General features: G+C 44.4%; 1 protein-coding gene across 4 annotated transcripts in view; it reads right to left on the reverse strand.

The window, feature by feature from the left end:
- ZPLD1 (zona pellucida like domain containing 1) overlaps positions 1-23,505 on the reverse strand; it is an 84,222-nt gene that overhangs the window by 22,741 nt on the left and 37,976 nt on the right. For all 4 annotated transcript variants that reach the window (XR_012154383.1, XM_073306750.1, XM_073306729.1 and 1 more), the window contains 3 exons: positions 6,031-6,251; positions 1,332-1,513; positions 569-641 (listed from right to left, as the gene is read on the reverse strand). Coding sequence is in view for 3 of the 4 variants with exons in the window: in XM_073306729.1 (XP_073162830.1) it covers positions 569-641; positions 1,332-1,513; positions 6,031-6,251 (476 nt within the window). In the remaining variant the exon portion in view is untranslated. The remainder of the gene's footprint in view (positions 1-568; positions 642-1,331; positions 1,514-6,030; positions 6,252-23,505) is intronic.

Consider the following 23,505-nt stretch of genomic DNA (forward strand, 5'->3'; position numbering starts at 1 on the left):
AGTACATGCAATAAGCATCTGTATGGATGTATAGATTGGGGGTAAATCCTGCAAACTTCACTCCTATTTAAAATGGTCAACATACTTGGACAAGGCTTGGACTCTACATAAGTTTGTGAGAAATTTAACATATCAATATTGTTATAAGATCATATTTAGAATAAATATAATATGCAGGTACAATATGCAATATATTTGAATTCTAGTGCATCACTTATTATAATTTGTACTGCCCAAGGGTCTGGAAGCCCTAATTGTTGATTGGGATCCCATTGTGCTAGGCGCTGTACAAGTGCAGAATAAAAGGAGAGATGGTAGGTCATTCAGGGCAGAGACTAAGAAGAGAGACAACAGGTGCATTTAAAAAAAAAAATAATAAATTAAAAAAAAGGACAAGCACCAGGTAACAATTAGATGAATGACAACGGTCTGAAAGGCCTGCTTCCCTTCCGGGGAAAATAGAACATAATGAACACATAAGGAGCCTAATTCTGCTCTGTCAAAGAGAGCTGCAGCCATGTAATTCAGAGAATATTACATATAATTTGTTTACTAATTTTATACTTACATTGTAAAGCAGCAAACTCAGAGTGCTGATAAATGTCCCATTATTCTCTCTTACAGAAATAGCAGCTGATGACCTAAAACAGATTTAGAAACCAGAAACTGTTTAAGGGTTTTGTTTGTTTGTTTGCGTTTTCATATTTCAGTGCTTCTTTACTCAAAATCAGTTCTTGAGATACATCATAAGGAGTGATTTTTTTAAGGTTTGTGTTAGAAATCTCTGAAAATAGGAATTTATAGTGGAGACCATGACAGGACCTTAACTATACTGGAAGTAATGGAGGCTATTAAAAACATGAATCAGGCAAATAATTAGCAGAAAGGCAAAATGGCATAAAAGAACCAGTTCTCCATGATATAGTGTGTCGGCTCCTGGAAAATGTGTTTCCTTGCACTACACATTCATTGATTACCCTACACAAAAATATTATATTGCATGGGAAATTTAAAATGTGTATGCAGCTACTATTTTGTCATAAAACCACATGCATTTAGAAGGCAAATTTTTACACTAGTCAGGCAACAAACTACAGTAGTTTTGGTAAATCACTGTATTATATAGATCCCCTAGTAAACTTTTCTTCTTTCTTCAGTCTCCCCTTTCTCCCTGCCACTTCTTCCCACAATCTTGGTTTTATTTTTTTCACCATCAGTACAAGACCACAAATTTTTATGGAGATAAATGTTGGGTTGTGCAGATGCATGTAGACAGACACCCTCACCCTTATATATATAAATATATATGAATGAATGAAAAGCATACTTACGAAGCCAATTGTGTATTGTTGACCAAGTATTCCAATGGATAGCTACAGCTAAATTTGTACAGAAGCCCTGGTAAGTAGCTGATGATTGTTGGTGGATCTGGCGTATCTATGTAGCCTGAAACGTTACCTATCTGTACCACTGATACATTCCCATATGCATTGATGCCTGGACCTGAGGATACCTATTGAGGAAGGTACGAAAACAGACATTACCACAAGGTTAAGCACATTAAAAAAAATAGAGAGAGAGAGAGAGAAATACAAACACATTGAAAAATTCTGACACTTCGAGTCCAATTCATCCTTGGTGTAACTTCATTCAGTACACCAGAGATGAATTGGGCTTACTAAATCAGATTCTGTTTTCTATTTCACCTGCACAGCCAGTAGTCAATTGGGATTACGGGGGTCTGACTGAATGCAAAATATGGTCGTAGAGCCTAAACACAGATCTGGAATGTCCTGAGGTCCCGTGAATAATTTTTCAGGTGGGCATTTTCTCTGAACATTCCTGATGAATTCCCATGGATCGCTGGGGGGAGGAGGGGACTGAAGAAGCAGTTCTATTTGGTTTGAAAGGTAACAAAATAGTGGAGTTTTTAATACTTGAAAATGAAGTTATTTTACACAGAATCCCACTCACTGAAGTGATGCGTGGCCACTACTGGTATGTTTGTTTGTGAAGGTTTCCAAATCACATAATAGATGATGGAAATGGGAGAGTTATAGTATTTTTAAAGTGATATTAATGAGACACTAAAGCAATTCAAGTCAAACAATTGAATTTCTGGTCAATGCTTGTATCTGTCTGTATGGAGATGCATATCTATGTATAATAAATTACTCACACAAAAACTAAGTTAAAAGAATGCCAGTGCTGAAAATCCAAGCACTCAATATTTAGACAATGCCACAATTAAAGTTGCCTGTGAAACCTTAATTCAGCCCCATTGCATGTCTGAATTATGACTGATTTGCTCAACATCACATAAGTATGTAGTTGACACAGAAATAATACCCAGCTCTCCTGGGTCCCCATCCAACACCTTCAAAACACAAGTGAACATTCTTCCTCTTCCTGCAACCCACTGATTCATTCACCATATATCCCATGTACTATGTGAATTAATGGTCATGTGGAGAAAATAGTAATTAAGAACTGAATATGTAATTAAGAGTATCTTATAATGCATGTACACAACAGGGTCACATTGAGTTTGCAGGAGATTAACTCTGGCGTTTCCTAATTGTAGCTTGATTTTGCATTGTTTTGATGTAGTTTTTGTATGTAATCTCCTATATTTTTAAAAAATAAAAACTGGGGAAAAACCAGGAATTCATCAAACCACGCTGCCCTCGGCATACCTGGGTAGTTCATCAGAGTTTGAACCCAGGACCTTTAGATTCATAGCACAACTTGATTTCTTGAACTAATGGAAAACCTGGTTGCAATAGTAGGCTGTTATTCCCCGTACATTTTGCCATTGGTGTACATAGCCATTTGCTAGACAGCAGAAAAATGTTAGGAATCCACATTCCTGGCTCTGGAGGAGAGAGAAGTCTAGACATCACAAACAGTACAGCCTAGCACAAAAATGTGGCACGTTAATTCTGAAAGCTGGAGTGGTTAAGAGGATATGAATGGAGTCTGCTACGTTAGAGTTCTCTGTTCTAGTTCCAGCCTTTCCAGAAGTACAGCCTCTCAGTTACACCATTTGTAAAATGAAGGATGCCTGCCTCCCTCATGAAGCAGAGAGGTATTAGTCTTGCTTAGCAATAAGGGCTCTGAAACGTGGGGGGTATTAACACCTGTGAATGGAACAGCTGAGATCAGTATTCATGGTCTCCTCTTGACTCTCAGCCCAGCATACCTAAACCATAAGGGATGCTATTGTTTCCCTGCAAGCTGTTGCTTTATCTTTGCACTATCTGGATATACACAGGGAGCCCTGCGGGGCATGAGTGCATATTCAGAGAATTTGCTATATAGGGAGCTCCAAAGAGAATGGTAGCCTGCACAGAGCAGGCAGAATGTTCAAAGATTTTAACAGCAAATTTCTAACAAGCTCTATGAACATGTCAAAATGGCAATTTTCAGAGGCTTATAATTTTGCCCAATCTGGGTAATTTTCATGGGAACAGCAAAAGACATCTTTCTGACCTTAGAGCTGTCGGCCAAATTTCAAGGCCTTGCTCCAAACTATGGAGGTGGTAGAGCTCTTTTTAAAACATAAGAAAGCCACACAGTTTAGGGTGGGGAGTAGCATTGGCAACACCTAATCTGATGAGGTTCAATAAGGATAAGTGCAGGGTCCTGCACTTAGGACGGAAGAACCCAATGCACAGCTACAGACTAGGGACCGAATGGCTAGGCAGCAGTTCTGCGGAAAAGGACCTAGGGGTGACAGTGGACGAGAAGCTGGATATGAGTCAGCAGTGTGCCCTTGTTGCCAAGAAGGCCAATGGCATTTTGGGATGTATAAGTAGGGGCATAGCGAGCAGATCGAGGGACGTGATCGTTCCCCTCTATTCGACATTGGTGAGGCCTCATCTGGAGTACTGTGTCCAGTTTTGGGCCCCACACTTCAAGAAGGATGTGGATAAATTGGAGAGAGTCCAGCGAAGGGCAACAAAAATGATTAGGGGACTGGAACACATGACTTATGAGGAGAGGCTGAGGGAGCTGGGATTGTTTAGCCTGCAGAAGAGAAGAATGAGGGGGGATTTGATAGCTGCTTTCAACTACCTGAAAGGGGGTTCCAAAGAGGATGGCTCTAGACTGTTCTCAGTGGTAGCAGATGACAGAACGAGGAGTAATGGTCTCAAGTTGCAGTGGGGGAGGTTTAGATTGGATATTAGGAAAAACTTTTTCACTAAGAGGGTGGTGAAACACTGGAATGCGTTACCTAGGGAGGTGGTAGAATCTCCTTCCTTAGAGGTTTTTAAGGTCAGGCTTGACAAAGCCCTGGCTGGGATGATTTAACTGGGAATTGGTCCTGCTTTGAGCAGGGGGTTGGACTAGATGACCTTCTGGGGTCCCTTCCAACCCTGATATTCTATGATTCTATGATTCTATGAACACTACCCATTTTTCCTAACCTTACCCTTGGAAAAAACTGAACTATTTTTGCTGAACCTTTAAAAAGAAAATTCAGCTTGAGACAGAGAATGCACATAGAAAGTTTCAGTCTGAACACTTTGGCAAAGTTATAAGCAACTGAAAACAGGAACATATAACAAAAAATGCTAGGAGTACTTAAGTTGAAGTGTCATTATCAACTCTGGCTACAAATGGCAACCTTGCAAAATATTGTAAGTTGTTATTCTTGTAAATTACTTAATGCAGATTTTGGAGTGACCCAGACCATCCCTGTGTGTGTCGGAAATCCCCACCTTACATCTGAAAGCATACTGCAGCGATCCAACCTATAGCGAAAAGTTGAACAACAATTCTTAAGGGGTAGAAGGAAATTCAAGTCTAAAATCTGGGCTTGCCCCACAGATTGAGGCATTGTTGGATACGACAATTTAGAAGACGGAGAGCCTAATTCTGCTCTCATTCACGCTGGTATAAATCAGGAGTAACTCCATTAAAGTTAATTAAATTACAGCTCTGCAAAAAAGATACCAGAATCTTGCCTTAAGTGACAACCTGAGTATAACTCATCTGTAGCTGTCTGCACACAGCCAGATATCACAGCTGTCATTTATGCTGCATAGCATATCAAGTCTAAGATGATTGGCTCTAGAAACACAAGTATTTACCTCTTCCGCTAAAAGAGAATCTCAACTAGTTGTTAACACTATTAAGGCTTCCATCCTTCTGCTGACCAACCACTACAGCACAACATAAATTAGACATTTGAGCAGGTCTTACACCATCCAGCAGCAGTTGTGGTACATACACTTGCAGTATATTAAATAAGAATTAGAGCTGAGTGAGAATCTGAATTTCCTTCCTGTGGGAAATTCCGATGTTTCAATGTTTATTTTTGTCCTGAAATCGGATGAAAAATTCAAATATTGAAACTGAGACGTTCTAAAAATATTTGATTCAGAAATGGCAAAGCATTTGTTTCAGGTCAATTCAGTATTATACAGCATTTCCCTATGGTGGTGCATTGCCTCATGGGAGCTGTAGTTCAGATACCTGATGTCTCCATTCTCCACTAGGAGTCAGGATTCCTGGCCAGATTACATCTCCCATGATAAGCCTGCAGACACATCACTTCCATGATGCATCATGCCACTCAGTCAGAGGGCAGACTGTGTTGCACCATGGGAAATTTAGTTCAGTCAGGGAGCTTGAACTACAACTCCCATGAAAAATCAACCCCAAATAAAATATTTGTTTCATTTTTCCAGATGGAAATTTGGAAAACTTCCACAAAATTGAACTATTCCTGCAGAAAGTTTTGATTTTGCAGAAACTGCATTTTCCAGTGAAAAATCCTTTTGAAGGAAAATTCCAAACTAGCTCTATAAGAATAAAGTTGTTGTCTACCACTATATCCTAATCCTTGGCTTCTTATTGGCACTCAAATTGATGAGCTATTCATTTCTTTCAAAAAGCAAATTTTTACTAAGTGTATAAGACTGTTTCAGAGGTTTTTGTATAGGATACAATGCTCGAGCACCCCCCACACTCTATTCCAGGCATTACTACCTATTATACAATCTGACAGTGATCTTGCCTTACCACAAGAGTGCTTCCACAGGACTCCAAAGTGCTGAGATTGATGATGAAGATGACCACTGCTGGAAAGGTGTTGTTATTTATAAACCCCTTGCAGTGAGCGTCTCCATGTTTCCCATTCAGGGCCAAATCTGTCTCAGAATAACCAGAAAAAAGAACTGTGCAAAAATTAATCTTCATAGTAATTGCCTGTACTCCACAGTAGATACTGATATCTCGTTCAGCTGTAAGGAAAATACAGGAAAAGCAAATGTAAGAACTGGGATTTCTTTTGACAACTATATAGGAATGCTAGGATGACTCCTACATCAGTTAGTGTGGTTATATTCTACAGATCTATCATATCACTCTTCATACTATTGTCAGAGGGTTTGATCCGTATTGTGTTATCAAGTAAAAACCTCACTAATCTGTTCTTTAACTAGGCTGATGAAGAATCAGAACTAAAATACTTGGCATATAATCTACCATGGAATTTAAGTGATTACCCAAAATCTCACCATTAAATAAATCATAAGCTCATTGACAAACTGAGAGAATGCCAAGGGATACAAATGGGCAAAGGGTTAAATGTATAGGTCCTGATCCTGAAGCCCTTATTTATTATGGACCAGGACACCATTGTGCTAGGCACTGTATGAATACATTTGTAATTCCCACTGCTTTCAATAGAAATTCAGGGGGCTGAATTCTGCCCTCCATTGCAACTGTACAACTCTCATAGAAGCTGAGAGTGCTTATCTGAGGCAGGATAGAGTCCACTTCATGTGCCAAGTACAGGCTCAAACAGGACAGTTAAAGGATTGAAGTGTAATCAATAGTTTATAAGATTAATTCATTATGACTGTTCTGAAGATTTCCTTTTTAAGAACACTCAGTGTTAGCATTAATACGAATCAGCTGGCTTGTGAGAGATAGTGATCAATAAAGTGAAGTATGTTGGAGATGTACCATACTGCAAATTGTAACATCTTGAATACAAAATACCTAGAAAATGGCAATTAGAACTAGTCACATCTTTCTATTCCAAAGATTTTTAGATGAAGAATGGCCTTGTGTTTGAAAGTCCTGAAGACTCTTGTGATCTTCAGTGAAAGAATTGTACACATCACAACAGGCTAGAGCAGTAGTTCTCAGACTTTTGTACTGGTGACCCCTTTCACATAGCAAGCCTCTGAGTGTTCCCCCCCCCCCCTTATAAATTAAAAACACTTTTTTACATATTTAACACCATTATAAATGCTGGAGGCAAAGCAGGGCTTGGGGTGGAGGGTGACAGCTCGCAATGTAATAGCCTCGCAACCCCCTGAGGGGACCCAACCTCCAGTTTGAGAACCTCTGGGCTAGAGGAACAAGTGATAGTTATGTTTAGCTTCAGTGCAAGATAATATAGCTTTTGCCTTCAGACTCATTCCTGACTGCACCCTATTAAACATTTTTTTCAATGCTCGACAAAGAGACATTTTTCAGCATGTTAAATGCAGGCATTACTCCTTTAAACAACAACTAGTTTATTGCATTTGCTTCAGGATTTAGTGCTACTGAAAATGGCAGAACAACTTCAGTCAATACTATCCCATTACAACTGCTCAAATAAATTGTTGTGATGCATTTGCCACAGCAGAAGGAAATGAATCTCCATTGCAACGCACTGGCTCTTCCCCATGCAACAGAAGCCCAGGCAATTTCATGTGGATAGCCTTAATCATGAGACAAGGTGGATGTCTAATATCCTGGGGCCAACACAGCTACGTCAACACTACATGCAGCCTTAAATGGTGGCATTAAAGAAAAAATAATCAAATACAGTACATAACAGGCCAAACTCGGTCCTGCTCTACATATCAGACATTAAGCACTGGGCAGAAATGGGTGTAGGAGGCAAGTAGGAGGAGCTGGGCTGAGGCGGGCTGGGATTTTCCTCACACATAAGCATATGCAATTCTGTTGATTTCCATGGAATTACTCCCCAATTTACAAAGGTATGAGAGGAATCAGGCCCTTTGCCGTCAGTAGATATGGGTAGCAAGTCACTCACTCCAGTTATATGTTAAGGAGGAGGGGGCAGCAGGAAAAGAGGGCATAACAACAGGAACTTACCATTAAGGTTATGCTGCAGTGTTGCCAGCAGCCAAATGTAAATGTAAAATAAAAGTATCCACCCTCACTCCTACCAACTTTTGAAGTGTGCTTTTTACTTTACCTTTAAAGTCATTTTCAGAACTCTCATGGACTTTAAGAGGAGCAGTGCCCTAGCTCTGTAAATTATATATTTATTACCTCTGGATTATATTATAACAATCTGGCCTTTCCCAATACCGAGTTCTTCCCTGTCACTGTACCTAGGGTTACTCCTGTATAATCTGCCCATTCTGCAACTCAAAAAACAGAGTACAGATGTTAAGAGATGAATCTGAATCCAGAGGCAAAGACCCCTACTTCCCCTCCCTGAATGCTTTAATTCAGGCTAGTTTCTACTGAATTTATGACACTGAACACTAGTAATTTACATGTGTAGGCTTAATTTACAAATTTTTCATACTTCCACTGCAAAATGCATCTCCTTTGTGTTTTTCAAACAGTAGCAGAGAGGAATGATGGTCCAATGGTGCTAGCCTGGGACTTGGGAGACCTGCATTCAAGACCCTGCTCTGTCACAGACTTCCTATGTGACCTTGGGCAAGTCACTTAATCTCTCTGTGCCTCAGTTCCCAGCTGTAAAATGGGGATATTAGCACTGTCTTTCCTCACAGGAGTGTTGGTTGGATCAATACAGTTAAAACTGCAAAGTGCTCAGATACTGTGGTACTGGTGGGCATATATATATATAGATATAGATTCAGGACAGTATGACCCATATCCACGGAGATCCTTAGCTCAGTTTTATCCAGGCACACTTCCATATGCTGCCAAGATTTTGCCTTAGAACAGACTGCATGAAAAGTAGACTAAGGAAGCTAGTTGGAACACTTCTGATGCCATAAAATTTAATCAAAATATCTGGTTTTGACAAAGCCGGAACATTTTGAAGAGATTATCTGTTTTGACAAAGTTTTCACCAAGATGGTTTTTGAGGTCTACTGCTCTCTGGTCATTTCTGAGGAGAGAGGGAGAGAGAGAATTTGAAGTAAAAATTTGAGCTTTCAACCAGACATGCCAAACCCGGGGGAAAAAATGCAGAAATTGGGCTTGTTTTTGGCTTAATTGGCTTGTGAGTTGCTTGTTGGCTAGTTTTTGACTTGTAGCTTGTTTGGCTTGTAACTTGCTGCTTGTTGTAGCTTGTTGCTTCTTTTTTTTTTTTGATCAGCTCCCGGCAAGCAAGGGAAAGGGGGGGCAAGCAGGGATAAGGGGGAAGAGAGTCAGGGGTGCACAGCAGGCCCACCACAGTGCCAGACTGCACACCGGAGGAGGGAATCTATTCACAGAGTGTTGGGATTCTTAGGGGTTGGCTTGTTTTGAAATGGGATTAGCATGATATTTGGTTTACTTTGAAAGTCGGAGTGCTTATTTACCTCATGAAAGTTGGCAACTGTGCTTTAAACCCAAAGACAGCTGTTTAGTCTGGGAGCACATGTAATTCCATGGGCAAGTTAATGACAGAAAGGTAAGGGAGGTGTCATTTGATTCATAAAAATCTACAGAATCAAGAAGAACAGCCTAAAGCTGTGTTCTAATGCAAAGACGACATTCAGAATGATGGTGACAGGGACTATGACAGAGCTGACCGCAGACAGGTCATTGTTTGCTCGTCTCCTGGTCATGTCAAGATCTCATTGCGATGTTTCCCAAAGTCTAACATAGGTCAAGTACCAAATTGTACGTGGTAAAATGGTACCAAATTGACGTTTGAATGCGACAGAAATTCAATGCATGTTTGCTAGGTGAACAGCAAACATGCACTTCTTGCATCGTCTTCCTAAACCAGCATCTACCGACAACATGACCAGTACTTTATGCCAGCAGAGGCCTTTCAGTGTAGCAGTCTAGATGACACAGCTGAGGTAGAAGCTCTCAACAAACCAGAAACTGTTAACACTTGCTGAGAATTGGCTGATCACTTCATTATGAGGCTACGGAGAAAATACTGGACCTATGATGATGTCTACCTCTTATTTGACATGTATGCAGAGGAATCAATTAAAAAAATATGACCAGAAAGAAGAGACTCCATGATATTACACCTGAACAATATAAAATGTTTGACTCCACCAACATCTCCAATGTCACAGTGGAGAAGCTACTGTCCCATACTCGCATGAAGGATGAGTTAAGCACACATCTGGCAGGAAAAATGCTCCCGATTGTGAAGAATTGCTTAAAGAGTTTCACCATTACATGGCATAATGAAGCTGCTGCCCTGCACTGTTCAGTGGAATTTCTTCTTCTTCTTCATTCCCATGAGGAGGCTGACACTAAAATGATCTTGCCTGCGATCAGTGCCAGAGAGAGAGGCGCTACTAAACTCTGGATTTTTGCACAAGACCCAGATGTTCTAGTGCACTTTGTAAGACTCTACCCAAAACTTCCACAAGATCCTGGTTTTCTGCAGGCTGCTGGGGTACAGAATCACTGTATATCCCTCAAAGAGGTTTTCCTACCACTTAGACAATTAAAAGCTGACACACTGCTAGGTTTCCATGCCCTTTCAGGGTGTTACCTTTCTGGCAGGTTGGTTGGAAAGACCAAATTATCTTACCAGAAGGCATTTGATTCAGCCTCTGAAGACTCTTCCAAGCACTTTCAGAGCAAGGACAGCTGAAGCAGTCACTGATGAGTTCGTAAATGCACTCAAGGCATTTATCTGCAATGTTTACCGTCTGAAGACCAACATTGTGACACTTGCAGTGCTATAATCAGTGAATATTTTCCAAGAAGCAGACAAACAAAGAAAAATTGCCACCAACAAGCTGTGCATTTATCAATGCCCTCTTGCATTTGCTATCAAGAGGGTGGATTATCAAGCAATGGAATGGCTGTCGGATGAGCGAGTGCATCCAAAACTACCCTCCCCTATTGGGCATGGATGGGTCTTGGAAGATGAACTGATCACACCAGCCTGGTGTCAAATACCTTGCCCTCATGAATCAATCCTTCAGCTACTTAAATGCTTATGTGCAAAGACCAGATGCACACTACTCTGCAAATGTTTGGAGAGCAGCCTCCCTTGTAGGAAGACATCCAAGTGCAGCATGGACAAGGATCTAGCAACATATCTATGACAACATATGACAACATATCTAGCAGTGGTGCCCTAGATGAAGATGACGCTGAAGACTTCAATGGGTACATGATTTTCAGTCCCACATTTCAATGCTAACTTTTCTAGGGTTACCAAAGAACAATGTCATTTTCATGTAAATAAAGCATCCTTGAAAGTATAATTTGAAAAATCAACCTTGATTTTTAAAAATAGTTGGGTCTATACTGGTGGTTTTTCCAGCATAGCTATCTCAGCTAAAGGGAGCGATTATTTTTTTTCCCATTTCTAGCGGACAGAACTATTCCAGCAAAATTTAGTCCGTGCTACAAAGTTCTAGTCTTTAAATATTAAGGTATAGGATTTTCACTTCATCAGTATAATACTTTTTCTTCTATCCAACAGACTAGTTCAAGCCTTAGCTTGGAATCAGCCTTCAAACAGCATAAATCAAAATTGTGAGAGATTATTTATGCAACGCCACAGGTGTGCAAGATGCCACCCCAGCAATAAATGATAAAAATATAATCAAATGAAAAATGGATAGGCTGCTGCTGCTTTTCTGATGTTTGCTTTAGGGAGATTTTATTTCCTTCATTTACACATGCAGAAGCCAAACTTGCATATATTTGCCAAACTTTTTTCATTATTTTTGTGCAAAACAACTTTCGGGAAAAAAAACCTCATTTGGAATCTGCAGTGCAGTTCTCAGCCGGAAATTCTGCACTTGCCAATGGGGAATTTCAAGCAAGAAACATCAAGGGAAATTCTACACATGGAACAAATGCAGAATGGGGCGATCCAGAAGTAATCTCTACCATACTCAGGCTCGAGGACTGCTGTCACACCTTCATCATTGCACGAGTCATGGTTGCACATCCATTCCCCCTACTCACCTCGTCTGAGAAGAAGCAGGCCAGAGGCTCTGTGATCCATACCCATGTCAAGCCCATAAGCTGTGCCAAAGTCCTACATGCTGGAACAGAGGGAGTTCCCACAGAGCACATCTCCCCAGCAGGCAGGTGTATGAGCTCACAGGTGGGCTCACAGCGACGTCCATGAACCCCACAAAGCAGAACTACATGAGCTTCACTGCATAACATATATCTGCTTTGTATGTAATTCACAGTGTGATGGGTGGACTAGGCCCAGAGGCCCTCTGCTACAGGCCTCAGGGTCCTACCAAACCCATCCCAGGAAAGGAGCAGTGGAGCTAAGTCCTCCACGCTACCTAGAGAGACTGTGAAGAAAACAGCCAATCAGGAGGGGAAGTTGCAAGGGGTTATCCAAGCAGAGGGTTTCAGGTTAGTATAAAAGAAGCTGTAATGCAGACCACAGTCAGATCCTTTCTGGAACCAGAGAAGTGCAGAGGTTGCTCCTGGCTGGCCAAAAGGAACTGCAGCACTACAGATAGCTTAGGGCTGGCAGGGACCAGGGGAGTGAGGAAGAGCTCCTGGATGGCTCCAGAGGCTGAACATATAAGAGACCTGAGGTAAGGGTGAAGCATCCGTGAAGGCTGGGGCTGTGGGGAAATGGCCCAGGGAACTGAAAGCAGTTTTGTTAAAGAGACAGAGTGGCACCTGGCTGCTATTCTCAAGGTGCCTGGGCTGTGATCCAGAGTAGTGGATGGGCCCAGGTTCCCCCCGCACCATAGGCCACTGGGGAAGTGGCCTACAATTGAACAACAATAAACTCCCAGAAGGGGATCTGAACTACTTAGTGGCCCAGTGGCGACCTGAGGCCAGAAGGACCCACAGAGGGCAAAACCATTGCCTCCAGGGAGGAAGCTCTGGGGGTATGGCTTGATATCAGGGCTGGGACTGTTTAAAGACTGCAGACACACCTGACCAGAAAGGGTGCTCTTGAGAGGTGGGTGCCATGCCATTATATCTGGTATCAGAAGTGGTGATCTTTCAGACCAACCCCTGATCAACAAGGGGCATGATTATGGAAGAGGTGATTTGTCTGTGGATGGCAGGCCAGCAGCAGCAGGGGTCTGCTATGCAGCAGAAGCGGACCCAGGCTCTGCTGTTACAATTGATGGAGAACCTGCTGAAACAGGAAGCTTAGTTTGCAGCACAGCAGTGATTGCAGGAGATCCACTCCAGCCAGCAGGAGTGGACACAGAGGCAGCTGGGTCATGCCACAGCTGGGAACCCAGATGGTGATGGAACTGGGTGGTCCATTGGCACTGGGCCTGGCAAAGCTTGGACTGGACGATGACCCTGAGGCCTTCCTCTGAACCTTTAAGTGGGTGGCAAAGGTAGCAGGATTGGAAGAGGCCACTGGTGGCCAACATAGCACCATTTCTGATGGGTGAGGCACAAGCAGCTTACTGAGTGGTAAGTGATGAGCAAGTGAGTTCCTACCCAGTGATGAAGGCAGCCATTTTAGATTGGCTGGGGATGACTCCGAAGGCATACTGGCACAAGTTCTGGACAGAATCATTCCTTCAAGGAGAACAGCCATGGGTAGTGGCCTAGAAGTTACAGAACCTGGAGTTGGGCTGGCTTTGTCAAGAGACCAGCTCGGTGGAGAAGCTCCTGGATCAGGTGGTCCTTGAGCAATTCCTGAAGATCCTACCAGGAGGGGCATTTTAAGCTGGGTAAGGCATTTCAAGCTGGCCTCCATGGGGGAAGCAGTCAAGCAAGCTGAGGTCTACTTTGAGGCCAAAGAAGAGGAACAGCCCAAGTTCCTCGGTGAACTGAGAGGTATTCATCAGGGGGTGGCCCAGGGAAGCTTGCATGGGGGGAAAAGCCCCAAGGCTTCTAGAGTTAGGAGGTACACTGCAATAGCAAGGGGTCCAGGAAGCCCTGCAGCCTATAGGAAGTACTACTGGGAAGGAGCTAGGAGACCCAATAGTGTGCTACAGGTGTGGTCAGTGCAGGCATATTAAAAGGAACTGCCCACTAAAGGAGTGTGACTAAACTTGTTACAATGGGACCAATCTGTGGGAGTATACTCCAAAGATCAGAGTGTTCCCACCATGGGTTGTGACAGTCAGGCTCGAAGACACCATAGTTAAGGGTCTGGTAGGCTCAGGGTGTGGGTATACTTTTGTGGGGGATCACCACATGAGGGCAACTGGCCTGGACTGGCACCTCCCAATACATGTCTCCTGTGTACAATCGGGAGACCCGAGTCTATCCCACAGCAGAAGTTGGGCTGGAGATACAGGGCTGGAGAGCTCAACTGTGCTGGTGTGGTCAAGGACCTGCCATGACCAACGATTTTGGGAAGAGACTGGGGAGTTATTCAGCCCTCATGTGGAAAAGACCTGGACAGCAACCCAGGACCTATAGGGTCCAAGCTCAGCTGGGAAGGAAAGCAGAAGGGCTGGGATCCAGGTAAGGAGATCCCAGAAAAGAGCCTGAAGGCGAGATCAGAATGCCCCAGATGTGTGAGACCCACTGAGGAAGTGCCAACAAAAGTTGAGTGCAGCCAACATCTCCTGAGGGAAAAATCATTAGCCAGAAGGTCTAGGTAGAGCAGGACTTGGCCCGGGCACAGGTGGAAGCCCAGGGGCAGAGGGACCAATGCTTGGCTTTGCAGGAAGCATTGGCCCAGGCCCAAAGGGAGAGAACCCAGAGGGCTACAGTGGGAACACAGATGGAGCTCTGGAACTCAGATTGAAATAACCACTGTGCTAACTAGCACAGAGGCCCAGACAGAATCACTCCAATGGGGAAAGGTGAAAGAAGGGCAGGGGTACAGAACAGGACACTCGGATAGGGAGGGGAGTAGCACAGACAGGCTCCGTGAGCTCCCTCCTAAGAGATAATGACCTGGTGAAACAACTAGAGGCAGCTGAAAGAGAGCAGGAGGATCTCATGTTCAAGAATGAGCAGATGACCAAAGATCTCTGGTTCATCAAAGATGAAAAACAGCACTTGCTCAACACAGTATATGATTATGTGATGCAGCTAGAGGATCAGCATACAGAGACTCTGAAATCCAGGAGAAGAAAGTGAGTCAGGGACTGCAGACATGCTTTCCAGGGAAGAAATACCTGGGAGAGTAAACCCTGAGAGATCAGGGCAAAGACGGGGTACAGGCTCTCCAGACAGAAGTCTGGGGGAGAGAAAGAGAGTCCTGATTGAAAGAGGCTAGCACTAAGGGTATGTCTACACTACGGAATAAGGTCGAATTCATAGAAGTCATTTTTTTAGAAATCGGTTTTATATATTCGAGTGTGTGTGTCCCCACAGAAAATGCTCTAAGTGCATTAAGTGCATTAACTCGGCAGAGCGCTTCCACAGTACCGAGGCTAGAGTCGACTTCCGCAGTGTTGCACTGTGGGTAGCTATCCCACAGTTCCCGCAGTCTCCACTGCCCATTGGAATTCTGGGTTGAGATCCCAATGCCTGATGGGGCTAAAACATTGCCGCGGGTGGTTCTGGGTACATATTGCAGGCCCCCGTTCCCTCCCTCCCTCCATGAAAGCAAGGGCAGACAATCGTTTCGTGCCTTTTTTCCTGAGTTACCTGTGCAGACGCCATACCATGGCAAGCATGGAGCCAGCTCAGCTAACCGTCACCGTATGTCTCCTGGGTGCTGACAGATGGGGTACTGCATTGCTACACAGTAGCAGCAACCCATTGCCTTCTGGCAGCAGACAGTACAGTACGACTGGTAGCTGTCATCGTCATGTCCAAGATGCTCCTGGCCACGTCGGCCACGAGCGCCTGGACAGACATGGGCACAGGGACTAAATTTGGAGTGACTTGACCAGGTCATTCTCTTTAGTCCTGCAGTCAGTCCTATTGAACCGTCTTATGGTGAGCAGGCAGGCGATACGGATTGCTAGCAGTCCAATTGCACCATCTTCTGCCGAGCAGCCATGAGATGTGGATGGCATGCAGTCCTTCTGCACCGTCTGCTGCCAGCCAAAGATGTAAAAGATAGATGGAGTGGATCAAAACAAGAAATAAAGACCAGATTTGTTTTGTACTCATTTGCCTCCTCCCCCGTCTAGGGGACTCATTTCTCTAGATCACACTGCAGTCACTCACAGGGAAGGTGCAGCGAGGTAAATCTAGCCATGTATCAATCAGAGGCCAGGCTAACCTCCTTGTTCCAATAAGAACGATAACTTAGGTGCACCATTTCTTATTGGAACCCTCCGCGAAGTCCTGCCTGAAATACTCCTTGATGTAAAGACACCCCCTTTGTTGATTTTAGCTCCCTGAAGCCAACCCTGTAAGCCATGTCATCAGTCGCCCCTCCCTCCGTCAGAGCAATGGCAGACAATCGTTCCGCGCCTTTTTTCTGTGAGGACGCCATACCAAGGCAAGCATGGAGGCTGCTCAGCTCACTTTGGCAATTAGGAGCACATTAAACACCACACGCATTATCCAGCAGTATATGCAGCAGCAGAACCTGGCAAAGCCATACCGGGCGAGGAGGCAACGTCAGCACGGTCACGTGAGTGATCAGAACATGGACACAGATTTCTCTGAAAGCATGGGCCCTGCCAATGCATGCATCATGGTGCTAATGGGGCAGGTACATGCTGTGGAATGCCGATTCTGGGCTTGGGAAACAAGCACAGACTAGTGGGACCGCATAGTGTTGCAGGTCTGGGACGATTCCCAGTGGCTGCGAAACTTTCGCATGCTTAAGGGCACTTTCATGGAACTTTGGGACTTGCTTTCCCCTGCCCGGAGGTGCAAGAATACCAAGATGAGAGCAGCCCTCACAGTTGAGAAGCAAGTGGCAATAGGCCTGTGGAAGCTTGCAACGCCAGACAGCTACCGGTCAGTTGGGAATCAATTTGGAGTGGGCAAATCTACTGTGGGGGCTGCTGTGATGCAAGTAGCCCACGCAATCAAAGATCTGCTGATATCAAGGGTAGTGACCCTGGGAAATGTGCAGGTCATAGTGGATGGCTTTGCTGCAATGGGATTCCCTAACTGTGGTGGGGCCATAGACGGAACCCATATCCCTATCTTGGCACCGGAGCACCAAGCCGCCGAGTACATAAACCGCAAGGGGTACTTTTCAATAGTGCTGCAAGCTCTGGTGGATCAGAAGGGATGTTTCACCAACATCAACGTGGGATGGCCGGGAAAGGTACATGACGCTCGCATCTTCAGGAACTCTGGTCTGTTTCAAAAGCTGCAGGAAGGGACTTTATTCCCAGACCAGAAAATAACTGTTGGGGATGTTGAAATGCCTATAGTTATCCTTGGGGACCCAGCCTACCCCTTAATGCCATGGCTCATGAAGCCGTACACAGGCAGCCTGGACAGTAGTCAGGAGCTGTTCAACTACAGGCTGAGCAAGTGCAGAATGGTGGTAGAATGTGCATTTGGACGTTTAAAGGCGCGCTGGTGCAGTTTACTGGCTCACTTAGACCTCAGCGAAACCAGTATTCCCACTGTTATTACTGCTTGCTGTGTGCTCCACAATATCTGTGAGAGTAAGGGGGAGACATTTATGGCGGGTTGGGAGGTTGAGGCAAATCGCCTGGCTGCTGGTTATGCGCAGCCAGACACCAGGGCGGTTAGAAGAGCACAGGAGGGCACGGTACGCATCAGAGAAGCTTTGAAAACCAGTTTCATGACTGGCCAGGCTACGGTGTGAAAGTTCTCTTTATTTCTCCTTGATGAAACCCCCCCGCCCCTTGGTTAACTCTACTTCCCTGTAAGCTAACCACCCTCCCCTCCTCCCTTCGATCACCACTTGCAGAGGCAATAAAGTCATTGTTGCTTCACATTCATGCATTCTTTATTAATTCATCACACAAATAGGGGGATGACTACCAAGGTAGCCCAGGAGGGGTGGTTGAGGAGGGAAGGAAAATGCCACACAGCACTTTAAAAGTTTACAACTTTAAAATTTATTGAATGCCAGCTATGGAACTTGGGGAGGAGGGCGGTTGGTTACACAGGGGCTGTAGTGGCAGTCTGTGCTCCAGCTGCCTTTGCTGCAGCTCAACCATACACTGGAGCATACTGGTTTGGTCCTCCAGCAGCCTCAGCATTGAATCCTGCCTCCTCTCATCACGCCGCCACCACATTTGAGCTTCAGCCCTCTCTTCAGCCCGCCACCTCTCCTCCCGGTCATTTTGTGCTTTTCTGCACTCTAACATTATTTGCCTCCACGCATTCGTCTGTGCTCTGTCAGTGCGGGAGGACAGCATGAGCTCAGAGAACATTTCATCTCGAGTGCATTCTTTTTTCTTTCTAATCTTCACTAGCCTCTGGGAAGGAGAAGATCCTGTGATCATTGAAATACATGCAGCTGGTGGAGAAAAAAAAAAGTACAGCGGTATTTAAAAAGACACATTTTATAAAACAGTGGCTACACTCTTTCAGGGTAAACCTTGCTGTTAACATTACATATGTAGCACATGTGCTTTTGTTACAAGGTTGCATTTTCCCTCCCCCCACCACGTGGCTACCCCCTCAACCCTCCCTCCTCCCCGTGGCTAACAGCGGGGAACATTTCTGTTTAGCCACAGGCAAACAGCCCAGCAGAAACGGGCTCCTCTGAGTGTCCCCTGAAGAAAAGCACTCTATTTCAACCAGGTGACCATGAATTATATCTCAATCTCCTGAGGATAACACAGAGAGATAAAGAATGGATGTTGTTTGAACGCCAGCAAACATACACTGCAATGCTTTGTTGTACAATGATTCCCGAGTACGTTTTACTGGCCTGGAGTGGTAAAGTGTCCTACCATGAAGGACGCAATAAGGCTGCCCTCCCCAGAAAACTTTTGCAAAGGCTTTGGGAGTACATCCAGGAGAGCCGCGAATGCCACGGCAAATTAATCCTTTCACATGCTAGCTTTTAAACCATGTATAGTATTTTAAAAGGTACACTCACTGGAGGTCCCTTTTCTGCCTTCCGGGTCCAGGAAGCAGCCTTGGGTGGGTTCAGGGGGTACTGGCTCCAGGTCCAGGGTGAGAAACAGTTCCTAGCTGTCGGGAAAACCGGTTTCTCTGCTTGCTTGCTGTGAGCTATCTACAACCTCATCATCATCATCTTCTTCGTCCCCCAAAACCTGTTTCCGTGTTGCCTCCATCTCCATTGAAGGAGTCAAACAACACGGCTGGGGTAGTGGTGGCTGACCCCCCTAAAATGGCATGCAGTTCATCATAGAAGTGGCATGTTTGGGGCTCTGACCCGGAGTGGCCATTCGCCCCTCTGGTTTTCTGGTAGGCTTGCCTCAGCTCCTTAAGTTTCACGCAGCACTGCTTCGGGTCCCTGTTATGGCCTCTGTCCTTCATGCCCTGGGAGATTTTGACAAAGGTTTTGGCATTTCGAAAACTGGAACGGAGTTCTGATAGCATGGATTCCTCTCCCCAAACAGCGATCAGATCCCGTACCTCCCGTTCGGTCCATGCTGGAGCTCTTTTGCGATTCTGGGACTCCATCATGGTCACCTCTGCTGATGAGCTCTGCATGGTCACCTGCAGCTTGCCATGCTGCCCAAACAGGAAATGAGATTCAAAAGTTTGCGGTTCTTTTCCTGTCTACCTGGCCAGTGCATCTGAGTTGAGAGTGCTGTCCAGAGCGGTCACAATGGAGCTCTCTGGGATAGCTCCCGGAGGCCAATACCGTCGTGTCCACAGTACCCCAAATTCGAGCTGGCAAGGCCGATTTAAGCGCTAATCCACTTGTCAGGGGTTGAGTAAGGAAATCGATTTTAAGAGCCCTTTAAGTCGAAATAAAGGTCTTCATCATGTGGACGGGTGCAGGTTTACATCGATTTAACGCTGCTAAATTCGACCTAAAGTCCTAGTGTAGACCAGGACTAAGATAAGTTCTCAAGGCAAAGAGGCATGAGAGAAAAGGACAATGGTAGATCATTGCACAGAGACTATTACTAGTAGTTCTCCAGACAGAACTCCCCTGGTCCCTGGCAGCACTGAGCTGTCTGTGGTGCTGCAATTCCCTTTGGCCAGCCAGGAACAGCCCCTGCACTCCTCTTGCTCCAGCAAGGACCTGAGTCAGGTGTGCTCTGCAGCTCCTTTTATACTAGCCTGAAACCCTCTGATTGGCTAGCCCCTTGCAATTTCCCCTCCTGATTGGTTCCTTCCTGCAGTCTCTCTAGGTGACTTGCAGGACTTAGCTCCACTGGCCCCTTCTCGGGATGGGTGTGGCAGGACCCTGAGGTGTCTGAGCCTCGTCCATCCTGTTACACTGTGAATACACACACAGAGCAGACATATGTTATGCAGTGAAGCTGATGTAGTTCTGCTTTGTGGGGTTCATGGACATGACTGTGAGCCCACCTGTGAACTCATGCACCTGCCTGCTGGCGAACTGTACTCTGGGGGGGATCTCCCTCTGATCCAGCATGCAGGGCTTTGTGCACCACCACCAATAACTCAGCTTGACTCACATCCTGGGGTTAGTTTTGAGAATGGCAGCAGAAAAAAAGTGCCTTTTTACTGGTACACTGAACACATTTTATCTGGAATCATTGAGACCATAGACATAACATCCAACAGGGCCACTGCTACAGAGACCTTTTCCGAGTGGAACCACACTTTAAAGCGGTCCTCTAGATGCACACAATAAACTAATACAAGTAGCTTGAGTAGTTCATGAGTATCAAGTAGCAAATATACACCTCTTGATGCATATGTAATGGAAAGAATTATCCTAACACTTTGTCACACACTGAGAGGAAACATTGTTAAAAGGTTAATTTAAGAAGCCTGAAACAGACTTCCATGTATAATCATTAAAGATGGGCCTGAGAAACACAGGGCATGATTCTCCACTGCTTCACTTTGGTTTTATGGCAGTGTAACCTCAATCAAACCTTGCCTGAATGGACAGCCAAAGATCCCTCTGCCGCAGGGGAATTGTCATCTGGAATAAAGATGGTGTAAACTGGCTCTATGCCACTCATTCTCTTCCCTCCACTGTATAGGGAGCATACCAGCTGGTGCAGTGGCTACTCAGTTGTTCTGGCTCCAAGATGGCCAGGAACAGGGGCGCAGAAAGTTGGCTTGGAGCTACTTTCCTCTCTTCTCCTCAATTATGCACAGAGTGTAAATTATGCTCATCTGTAGAATGAGCTCTAATTTTATCAAAAACACACATCTATGTTTCAGCGGGCTCAAAATCAGGGACAAAATTGCCTTCCCCAAGATAACCTTCTCATAGCATACAGTCATACTGGCAGTGTGAGCACAGTTACCCCAGCTGCAGGGGGTAACTCCTAAACCATAGAAGTATTTTACTTTAATTTTTTTTAAAAAAACTTGCCAATACATAGAATCATAGAACTGGAAGGGATCTTGAGAGGTCATCTAGTCCAGTCCCTTGCACTCATGGCAGGACTAAGTATTACTTAGACCATCCCAGACAGGTGTTTGTTCAACCTCCTCTTAAAAATCCCCAATGATGGAGATTCCACAACTTTCCTAGGCAATTTATTCCAGTGCTTAATCACCCTGATAGTTAGGAAGTTTTTTCCTAATGTTCAACCTAAACCGCCCTTGCTGCAATTTAAGCCCATTGCTTCTTGTCCTATCCTTAGAGGTTAAGAAGAATAATTTCTCTCACTTCTCCTTGTAACAACTTTTATGTACTTGAAAACTGTTATGTCCCCTCTCAGTCTTCTCTTCTCCAAACTAAACAAACCCAATTTTTTCAATCTTCCATCATAGGTCATGTTTTCTAGACCTTTATTCATTTTTATTGCCCTTCCCTGGACTTTCTCCAATTTGTTCACATCTTTCCTGAAATGTGGCACCCAGAACTGGACACAATACTCCACACTGATTAGGCCTCAGCTGGAGTAGAGTGGAAGAATTACTTCTCTTGTCTTGCTTACAACACTCCTGCTACTACATCCCAGAATTATATTTGCTTTTTTTGCAACAGTGTTACACTATTGACTCATATTTTGCTTGTGATCCACTATGACCCCCAGATCCCTTTCTGCAGTACTCCTTCCTAGGCAGTCATTTCCCATTTTCTGTGTGTGCAACTGATTGTTCCTTCCTAAGTGGAGTACTTTGCATTTGTACTTATTGAATTTCATCTTATTTACTTCAGAGCATTTCTCCAGTTTGTCCAGATCATTTTGAATTTTAATTCTATCCTCCAAAGCACTTGCAACCCCTCCCAGCTTGGTATCATCCACAAACTTTAAGTGTACTCTGTATGCCACTATCTAAATCATTGATGAAGATATTGAACAGAACCAGACCCAGAACTGATCCCTGTGGGACCCCACTCATTATGCGCTTCTAGCATGACTGTGAACCACTGATAACTACTCTCTGGGAACGATTTTCCAACCAGTTCTGCACCCACCTTATAGTAGCTCCATCTAGGTTGTATTTCCCTAGTTTGTTTATGAGGAGAAGGTCATGCTAGAAGCGCATAATGACAGTATCAAAAGCCTTATTAAAGTCAAGATATACCACATCTACTGCTTCCCCCCTATCTCCAAGGCTTGTTATCCTGTCAAAGAAAGCTATCAGGGTGGTTTGACATGATTTGTTCTTGACATGAATGATATTTGTAAGTTACATTACGTCAGGCCTTGCCATGTCCCTGTCTTCCCCCTCCCCCCCCCCCCCCCCCGCCCACATACACCAGAAAGGAGACAGATAGGTAGAATGAGAGTCCACTTTATGCTGCTGCTGAATCAGGCAGCCACAAGTTCTGATTGTCTGAGAATTACCCACTCTTAAGCTTGGTCGACACTACCAATTTTTGTCTATATAACTACATCACCCAGGGGTGTGGATTTTCCATGCCCCTGAGTAACATAGTTATATCAACCTAACCTCCAGCATAGACAGTGCTACCTCAACAGGAGGGCTTCTCCCATCAACATAGCTAGTGCCTCTTGGAGAGGTGGTGTACCTATGTTCATGGGAGAAGCTCTGCTGACGGCATAGATAGTCTTCACTAAAGAGCTGCAGCTGCTGAGCTATAAATGTAGACCAGCCCTTAAAGTAAACCTGGAGTAAGTTTCAAGCTGTACTCTTAATGTATTCTAATTCAGGCCACTATTTACAAACAACATGCTGTTTCATTAACACTTAGAAGCAAGGAGCCTTGAATGGTACTGGTAAAAAAAAAAAAAATCCAGTGAACAGCTGCACAATTCTAGCAATGTCAGTAATGACAAGAGTTAAATTTTGTTATGGATGCAAGCTCTCCCTGTAGGTGTATTTAGATGGTAAACTCTTTAGGGTAGCTCAAACGCATTTGATTCTCCTCTCGCACCATGAGTAACTCTCTTAACTTCAGCAGAGTTACCCATGATTTATACCAGTTTAAGCGAGAAGAGAATCAAA

The sequence above is a fragment of the Lepidochelys kempii genome, chromosome 1, assembly GCF_965140265.1.
Source record: "Lepidochelys kempii isolate rLepKem1 chromosome 1, rLepKem1.hap2, whole genome shotgun sequence".
Lineage (NCBI taxonomy): Eukaryota > Metazoa > Chordata > Testudines > Cheloniidae > Lepidochelys > Lepidochelys kempii.